Raw genomic sequence first — 10,283 nt, 5'->3', positions numbered from 1 at the left:
GAGGTATTTCGGCATCATGGCCTCCCATACAGTATCATCAGTGATCGAGGACCGCAATTTGTCTCCAAATTTTGGCAGCATCTCTTCAAGATGCTCAAGGTCTCTTGCAACCTCTCCTCCGGCTACCATCCTCAGACCGATGGGCAGGCAGAAAGAACAAACCAAATGCTAGAGCAATATCTCCGGTGTTTCCTGAGTTATCAACAGGACGATTGGGCCGAGATTCTCCACTTTGCGGAGTTTGCGTATAATAATGTTGTTCACTCCTCGACTCGAGTCTCCCCATTCTACGCTTATACCAGTTCTCATCCTCATTGGTCGGTGATCGACACCCCGGAGCTACCTACCAATCCTCGTGCCGGGGATCATTTGGAGAGACCACGCAAGATCCAGACAGATCTCTCGACTCATCTTCGTCATGCTCAACAGACACAGAAGACTTACGCGGATCGTCATCGGCTTCCCTCCTCTTTTGCCATCGGAGATCGAGTATGGCTCTTACGTCGTCACATCAAGACTACTCGACCGTGCGACAAGTTAGATTATCGACGACTCGGTCCTTTCCTTATTACGGGTAAAGTTAATGATGTCACATTCCGCCTTGATCTCCCTCCGCAACTTCAGATACATCCGGTTTTCCATTGTTCTCTTCTTGAACCTTATAAAGCAAACACCATTCCCGATCGTGTTACACCACCGCCGCCCCCGCTGGAGTTGGACGCCGGCCCGGAGTATGAAGTTGCTGCCATCCTCGATTCCAAACTTATTCGCAGCAAACTTTATTATTTGGTCGATTGGGTTGGTTATAGTCTGAGTGAACGCACTTGGGAACCCGTCGAGCATGTTGCCAATGCTCAGGATCTTACTGATTTCCACCGAAAGTATCCAGACAAACTCGGTCCGCAATCAGCGCCGACTCGTTCTACTCGTCGTCTTTAAGGGGGAGATAGTGTCATGATATGGCAAGACTCGAACCCATGACCTTATGGTATATGGCTCGAGCTCTTAACCATCACACCATCTATTGTAATTCATAGGATATTATTTTCATTTATCTTTTATTATAAGAAAGTAATGTATATTCCAGATTTCTCTAGAACATTCTAGAAGTTTCAGGATTACTCCTGACAACACTATAAAAGAAGGCACTAGGCATTATGTTGAACCAAATTGGTTCAACGCCAGTCTTAAGCCTCTCAGCCGCTTTGTACTTATCTTTTCATATAATATATTAGTTGCTGTCATCATCTTTCTCTCTCTCTCATCCTCGCTATCTCTCTCTCTCTCCTCTTCTCACTTCCTCTCTCGGGAATCTTACGCAGTCTCGTCCTCTTAGTACTAATAGTATTGCTCTTATTAGTACTAATTCCATCTTTGCTTTAGTACTATTCCTGACAAAAGATGTGATAGGTCACTTTACAAATGAAGAGATATTAAACTATGTACAAAGGCTATATATGCATTATGGTGTGGCTCTTATGGTTGAGAAAATTGAAACACCATGCACTACATGTATCGATATTGATGATGTCAATAAGGGAATAAAGAATATGGTGAGTGGAAAGCAACACATGCAACCTACGTCTCAAGTGAGTTTTTAAAATGGACAATGTCACACTCTTTGGCTTATGTATTGATAAATTAGAAGTGGTGAATTAAGGTTGCAAGAGAAGAAGGATAGAATGCCCCCGAATGTTATCTTATTGCTTCTATATGCAAATGATGTGGTACTCTTCTCATATGTTGTTGATGGTATGCAACATTTATTTGGGGTATTAGAAGAATTTTGACATAGTAGTGGACTACCAGTGAATGTGGAGAAAACAAGAATGATGGTAGTGCAAACCATCCAACCTCATCATTACCCTATGTTCACATATAGAGGTGAACATATACAATTTGTTCGAAGCTTTAAATATCTTGGTATTGATGTACTCGCCACAAATAAATGGAGTGCATGCTTTGATTCAAGGCTCTAAGCCTTTTGGAAATTGTATTACCTTTTGGAGAACCAATGCAACCAAAGTGATACTTGTGGATGGGAAGTAAAACTAGTGTTGCTCAATGTTATGGTAACTCAAGTATTGCTTTATGGAGTAGAAGTATGGGGTGACACCATCTCTCTTAATGCATGGAATGAGATTGAGAAAATTCAGAAGATGTTTTTAAGGAGGCAATTAGGAGTTAAATGCATTACCTCTTACCAAGTTATGCTCTTGGAAATAGGTGTTCGACCCATAGAAATATTGGCACTCCAAATAGTATATAAATACATTACAAAAGTCAAGAATATGTTGAATCGTTGATTACCGCATCTTGCTTGGAATGTTGGATGTAAGCTACAAAAGAATCATAAAAGTAAGATTCTCTCATTCGGTTGGGTTGTTGACATAAGGAAATGGTTTAGAAGATGGGGTGTGGATGATCTCTTAGAGCTTTTGGGCGATGGTATGCATTATGTAATGATTGAGGAAAGGTTGGTGGAATCATTAAGGATGAAGTGGGACAATGTTAAGAGGAAAAAGCTATAATACTACATTGCAAATGTCAATCCTGAATTTTGGTCTCAATATAAAGCAAGAATGCCTATTAATCATATCTAACCTTATCTCATTACCAATATGAGTAGTAATGCTCGTAGAGCCCTTACACTACTTCGTACTCGATCTCACAAGTTAGGTATTGAAGTTGCATCATGGTATCAAAATGTAACGAATTTGAAGACGTAAAGTATGCAATGAAGGCATGGTAGAGGATGAATGTCACTTAGTATGATTAAAGACATATAGTGCAATTCGGTCAATATATGCTAACATACTAAGAGGGAGTGATAACTTAAGGGCCATACTAAGACACCATCTAGAAGGTTGAGCTTATACGTGTATGCTTTATTCACACATAGAGACTTTTGCTTCAATGTATGAATACCCCTTATTGGGAAGGAGACACATATCAAGAACACATGTATGCTTTGGTCCCATTGGTCAAAATTAGCCTCTTTATGGACGATAAAAATTCTAAGTCTAAATCTAAATCTAATTCCAAATCAACTTAACATTTCAAATAACACTTACACAAAAGTTTAAAACTTCAAATGTTGACAATGTCCAAAATCTAAAGCCAGAAAACCTAAAATGAAAGCTGAATACAATACGAGCAATAAGATTATGGGTCATGTGGGGATGATGGCAAAATGCAACCACAATTTTTTCAACATGTAACATTCAAGTCCCTTGAAATCAACATTAAGTCATCGCAACGCAAACATCAAACCTTCTCATGGTCACCGTTGGCAAGCGCCTCCTAGCCCGACTTTTGCACCTCTTTGTAGTTTTCTAGTGTGGGATTTGGAAGTGTTCAGGGAGCTGCCAATAAGTTCTTGTGAGATGTCTATTGTCACTCCTCTTTTGGCACCGATTTGTTGGTTGTGACTTATTGGTTTGCCATCTTCTTCATTGGTTGATTTTACACTTTCTCAATTAGATCTTCCAACGTTTCTATACATTCCAAAATAGTTGCCTTCTAACACTTGCTTGAGACATTGAATAGCTTCCTCGGTCGTTTGCATTTTGGACAATATTGATTCCATCTCTGAACCAACCATATTCACACAACATCGAATGCATGCAATCCATAATAATACATATTTTAACCCTAAATCATAAAACAAAAAATGTTTCATAGTTTCTAAACCCTAACCCCCCCCCAAAAAAGTAAAAACCATTAAAATACATACCTCTTTGTGATAGGTTTTGTGGATTAGATGCATTTGCAGGTTTAAATAGTCGACAAAAGTAATGAGAAGGGCTCCTCGGGCTCTTGCCTACACTAACTCGAGCTTCTCGGGCTCCCATTCCAGTGAACTTTTGAGCGCGCGTTTTTATTATTTATCCACATCGGATGGTGCAGATCACACACGCCCTCGCTTACGCGCTGGTCTACATTGTCTGTGTCCCGTGATTCCCTCGTTTGCCCTCTTTAATATTTGGTAGCATTTAGACACGTCAATTACATACATACATATATACATGGAAATGATACACGCATGCAATACATACATACATACATACATACACACATGTATGTATACATAGGTACATGCATTACATATGTACACCATACTACGCTTACACTACACACCCCATAAACGATGCGGGGTTAGGGGGAGGGCGTTTGTGAAAAATACCAGAAACCCCATGAAACGCAAAACGCAGGAAAACGCAAAGGGCATATTTGGGAAATAACGAAAACCTCCTCCCCTCTCTCATTATTTATATTTGGTGCCCACTTTTCTTTTCTGTCTTCTTCTTCTTCTTCTTCGCCTCCCCGAAGTCGCGTCTACGAGATTCTTCTTCTTCTTTCTTCTTCTTTTTCTGCTCCACAGTCTCTGATCGTTTCGTTCCTTCCTTCTCCGACAGATCCAGCCATGGGGAAACGCAAGTCTTCTGCCAAACCTGCTCCCAAGAAGAAGATGGAGAAGCTCTCCACTGTCTTCAGCTGCCCCTTCTGCAACCATGAGAGCAGCGTTGAATGCCGAATGTAAGCTCTCTCTCTCTCTCTCTCCCCCCCCCCCCCCCCCCCCCCCCCCCACTCCTTTCTTCCTTCATTTCTCTAACGATTCTTTCTTACTACCGTTTCCTCCTATTCATTTGGTCTGGATATAAGTTTTTTTTTTTTTTTTTTTTCCCTGAATTCTTGAGATCGATCGTCTTCTTTTCTGTTTTCCTTCCTTCGAGACTATGTTGCCGATCTTCCTTTGTTACCATTCCTTCCCTGCTCAATTATCACGCGATTTAGATAGCAAGGTCTTTATTTCTTATCGTTTCTCTCTTTTCAGTCGTCCTATGTTTTCGTTACACCATTTCTTTCAATACTTAAGCTATTTCTCTTACCAATGCTAGGTTTTTTTTTTAATGCTCAGTCTGCTAATATTCTAGCTATATTGTTTATTCCAATCTGTAAGATCTCTCCTAACATTTATTTCCATAAAAAAAATCTTCCTCGTCATTTATATATGAGATATTTCTTACCATTTCTTTCTGTTTATATTGTCAATCTTCCTTTGTCGTACATATACCACATCTTTTAAATTTTTATTTTCTTCTGTTCTTTGAATTGCGTTGCTTCTGTTTCTTTTTCATCTTCTATGGTTTTGTTAACACTTCTGCTGTACCTTATCAATCTTATATGTCTTCCATTCAAAGAAAACAAATTATTGTTTGGCATTTTAGCAAGTGGCATTTCTTTCACGTATTAGTTTATCCTGTGTTAGCTTAAGGTTTAGTTTATTGTCTCAAAATTTGATAGGTCAAGATGCTTTCTAGAAGTATTATTTCTTGCTTTGGCTGTTTGGAGTCTTCACTTTTACATTATGAACAAGATTTGTGAAATATTGCTCATTTGTCTCTCTTGACAAGCGTTTTTGGATTGTGTTTCTATGGGTTTGATTGTAAGATATTATTTTTCTGATTCACATTATAGTACATAAATTCAATCTTGCTTTCTTTTGTAATGTAACGAAGAATATGATGTTCCTCATAACATAATCTCCTCAATTGGACTGTGGTTATATCGCTGGAGACTGAGGTTCTTTCAAGCAACATGTTTTCTTTTGCATTTAGTTTCTCTTTATGAACCCAACTACCTGTCCAATGTTTGTGGATTCTGCTCTTGACTTGCAGAAGACTTCCTCATAGCCAGCATTCAGCAACTTGGACATGAACTATAGACATTGAGTTCCACCCACTCAAGTCTTCACATAAATTTATTCACTTCTGTCAGCTGAATATTTCTGGTTGTTTCCACTGCGACGGACACACATTCAACATTCCTCAAGTTCCACAACTAGTTTCTTCCACTTGTCATGTGTATGTTTTCTTTGTTATGCAGGATCAATGTGTCTCCTGGTATATCAAAGCTTAAGCACTCATCATTGAGATCTGCAGTCCTGACACTGAATGGATGTGCAAAGCCCCCTTGGGTGACCCTGAGCCAGAAGCATTAAACTCTTCACTTTTGACTTTGTAGTTCTGAGTCACATGACCTGGTAATGTAGAAAACGTCTCACAGAAAAGTTTGTTGAGTGGTAAAAAATGTGACCATGCCATTAAACTCGAGGGTAATGTGCGATGCATCCCCATGTCAACTCTTTGCTAGACTTTGCCAGCCCAACACTAGCCATCTTGTTCAAAGTTGCTTCGTAAAGTACTTTCAACATCTTCCCTTCCACTATCTGCACTACACTAAATAATTCTCTAGGTTTTGGAATATGGCCGCATTTCGCATCTCATATTGATACTGCTGGAAATCTCCAGGCATATGCTGTATTTGATGTTTGATTCATCAAAAATCTATATCAAAATTCATTTTGGGTGTAATAGTTGCATACATGATATCCATGTGCTGCCTTGTCAAAGCTTGCACTTTTTATGCGGTGGAGGGTAACCACTCCATCAATTTCTTTGGATCTGGAGTCCCACTACCTCCACATTGTTATTTTGCATGGTCTCTAATAGCTAGTAGGAATCCAAAATGATGATCATCGTGAACTTTCACAAAGTAGTTCGTTCTTTCAAGCTTGCCCACTGTCATATCCATGATGACTTATTGATGCCATTTGTGCTGCTTGATCAAGCTCCACGTGCAAACTCTTTTCATCAAACTACTGTTGAACCTCTATAACGTTGACACAATATTAGCTACAGCGAATAGCATGATGTACAGAGATACAATGGAAGATGCAAATTACAAGTATAACTACAACATAGAGATGATTCAGTGGAGCTATATGCTCGTGTGCTACTAAGTGAGTATATATCGATACAACTTGGTGGTTTCCCTAGGACTGCTTCTAAAAACACCATCTGATTTCAGAGTACCATGATCAGATTCCAAAATATATCACTCAATCAGACATGTCTTGAGCATATTTCTTTACCGCAGCACGATTGCTGAAGCTAGTAATATCTAGTTCACTGCCATTAAATTCTACAGTTATGTCTACTTGCTGTACCCTGTATGTAGATTCCACTCGTCTGAATGGGACAATAGCAATTAGTAGTAGTATGGACAGTGGTTCAAATGGGATGATAAAAGTGGTTAATAGTTGGTATCATGCTTCTTGAGCATGGTTCTTCAGGAAATTCAGGTGAGATCTAATGGAGATTCGACCTTCCATTCACTGATGTGATTCGGTCAATCTGGGGAGGATTGAATACAGATGATGAACCGGCCCCTTGGGAATCTATACATTTCTTATCAATATGTGAATGGCTATCTCTTGAGATATAAGCTGGCAAAAATGACATGTCTGAAGAAATTCCTCACTTGTCAACATGGATGTCAAAGAGTTCTTTGAAAGTAGCTATGGTTGTTTCTGCATTGGCAGTGGAGGGGGACAAGTTTTAAAAGGGTCTACTGAATGCTGAAGTTAATACATTAGGTTGCTAACCCAAATAGTTAACTCATCTCTTACATTAACTTGTCACCACTCTCTTTCTTGACCACAATCAGAGAGACAGTTGCTGCTTCTTGACAGCACAGCTTCCTACTACACTTTGCCTGGAAAGCAATACTACTGCATATATTTTTGTTACCTTGCACATTGTATCTCCTTTATATATGTAAGCTTATTTTGGAAAGCCTTTAAAGGTATGTATGCTTGAACCTACTTTTTGGCTGATTCAATAGGGACAGGAAAAATGCAATTGGGGAGGTGAGCTGCAGGATATGCCAAGAGCATTACACAACTCAGATTGATAGTGAGCATCTTCTATTTTGACTATAACTACATTATATTGTTCTTTCTAAGGATTGGGACTAAATCAAAATTTTCTATGCTTGCAGCTTTAAGTGAACCAATTGATGTGTAAGTCTCTCTCTCTCTCTCTCTCTCTCCCCCCCCCCCCCCCTCTCTCATATTGTAGAATTCCATATTGTATACATGCATACAAAATCAATTTATATTCTAACTTCAAACATTGTTCATTCATATGCATCCACCTAAACCCTAAACTCTGTATCCATCCTGGAATAATGGAACCACTACCTCACCAATAGTCTTCGCAGCATCTGTGAGATATGCTGTAATGAAGGGGGTAGCTAGTCCTCTTTATATAGCGTGATTCCTTAGGTTTCCAGATCACCATGCATAACAAACCCTTATGGGTATGGGCAAGTCCTAGGATAACTGGTTTCCTACTAATCTTACCCTTGAAATCATTAAAATTTCTTAAGGCCATGCAAATTGAAGATATTACACTGTCTCTGATTTTCCAAATCCTTGCACGTTTTTTTATTAGTGCGATAATTGACAACAAGAAAGTAATACAACGAGGTTACAGAAGCTGTACTATGACACATATAATATGTAAAAGTATTTTAGTAATTTACTTTATTTCCATAATACATCAATTTCATGCCTTTTTCCATCAAAATATACAGCCCCTTTAAGAGATGCAATCCCAAAACAAAGTCTTTAAATTAAACATTCACTTCATTCCTTATTGATACTGCCAACTTCTTCAATGTCCACACCAAGTAGTAATGTCTGTCTGATAAAAAAGTTTTCATATGGAATCCTTGAATGAGAAAGGACTTAATTTCTTCATCAAACTTTCTGAGGTTTTTCATTTTTGGTCAACAGGTACAGTGATTGGATAGATGAGTGTGAAAGGGCAAATGCAGCTGAGTAATCAGTTTGTCTTGTTTTAGCATGTAATTTAAAATTAACTATAAAGTTACAATAACTAAACCTTGATGAATGTGGAAGATGAACAACCATCTACATCTTGTTGCCTTCTGATGGAATGAAAATTGTATGCATTTGTAAGCACTTTGTAATAGAAGAAATCTTAACTGATTCTTGAAGCAAGAAACATTTATCGAATTTGTTGAGACTTCAGAACTGATAACTGATCTATTGAATTCATGCTTGAAAACATATTGAAATTAATCTTTATAAAGCTAAATTTATTTTTACTGGGATTAAAGAGTTTTGAGAGATTGACTTATTTGTTTTCTACCAAACTGGATGAAAACAAGTCTGAGTAGGTCAACAAAACCAAATTCATAACTTTCCATGTCATATAGAGTGAAAATGGCAAAAGGCCAGTAAAACTTAAAGCTAAATGTGAATGATGAGCATAACGAATTTACAATATTAAATAACAGAATGCAAAATAACATTAAAATAAGCTATAAGCTAGATAATAAAGGGAAACTCCAATATCAGGCAACAATACAACATGGAGTGTCCATTCCTGCTAGAGTTGCTTTAGATTGTTTGTAGTAAGTTTTATTGGAGGTTGTTCACGATGGCAGGCACTTCTAACCTTTGTGACACTAAATGTACATCTTTAATGGGGGCATCAATGTAAACCTTCTTAATATCTAGTTGTATGCTTGAAGAGGTTATTGAGCATACTTTTACAGGTCTTTTGTAGATTTACCCTAATTGAGAATAGTCATGATATAGTTATGGGACCAAAGCCTCTCCTTTTAGAAAGCACATGAGGTAGCATTGCACCAAGATGTAAAAAGGATGCACTCAACTTATGTTTTTAAAAGGAGAAAGTGAATAACCATGTTGATGCAATATGCATATTGCCTTATACTACCTAATTTGTAGCGCTAACATCTTTGAAAATTTTATTGAGCTACCAATGGGTCAATCATATTGGAATGTGCCTTTCCTAGTTCTCTAAGCAAATTTTTTATCTAATGGGAGAAATTTTGTCAATAATGTATCTCGAAATGTGCGGAATGCACCTTTTCCTTGGCTTCAATATTCTTGTTTGTATGTTAACTATGATCTCCATGCATGCTCACGAATGGATGCATAAAAATTACCCAACACATGCCAACCAAATTTACCATAACATGTTGGAAAACTTGGTCTTTGCGCATGGCACAAATATAATACTCTATTTGGAGTGGTTATGGTAAACTTAAGAGTTAAGATTTCCCACAAGCATCTCTTAGGCATTTATGAGATACTTTAAAATCATGTCTAGAATCATTAAGTAGGGAAACTATCTAGAGATGGAAGAAAACAACAAAGAATTACTTTTCAAAATCATTGAGGAGCACTACTGGTCCATTGGAAGTAACTATTTGAATAGGCCCAAAATTATTGTCAAACAACATGATTTTTCAATTTGTCTGGGTCAATGAACCTAGTAGAAAATCTCTAAAGTTCCCAAATTTGAATTTATTTACGGCATTCATTTTCTTTTCTTTTTTCTAATGTCGGTGCAACTAGTGGTGCCATGGTACTTGCAACA

The 10,283-nt window shown here is 38.0% G+C and overlaps 1 protein-coding gene across 1 annotated transcript; it reads left to right on the top strand.

Annotated features, from left to right (window-relative positions):
• Positions 1-4,354: 4,354 nt before the first annotated feature.
• On the top strand, positions 4,355-8,946 carry LOC147863864 (transcription elongation factor 1 homolog). Its single transcript, XM_087320427.1, has 4 exons — positions 4,355-4,539; positions 7,690-7,760; positions 7,846-7,867; positions 8,645-8,946. The coding sequence occupies exons 1-4, from the start codon at positions 4,427-4,429 to the stop codon at positions 8,691-8,693; spliced, it is 255 nt and encodes an 84-aa protein (XP_087176553.1). The 5' UTR covers positions 4,355-4,426; the 3' UTR covers positions 8,694-8,946.
• The last annotated feature ends 1,337 nt before the right edge of the window (positions 8,947-10,283 follow it).

This window comes from Azolla caroliniana, unplaced genomic scaffold (genome assembly GCF_043228905.1).
Source record: "Azolla caroliniana isolate FFs.n. ecotype wild unplaced genomic scaffold, voAzoCaro1.0.p SCAF_5, whole genome shotgun sequence".
In the NCBI taxonomy this organism is placed as follows: Eukaryota; Viridiplantae; Streptophyta; class Polypodiopsida; order Salviniales; family Salviniaceae; genus Azolla; species Azolla caroliniana.
Note: the sequence above shows the minus strand (reverse complement) of the source record. Positions and strands in the feature narration are given on the sequence as shown.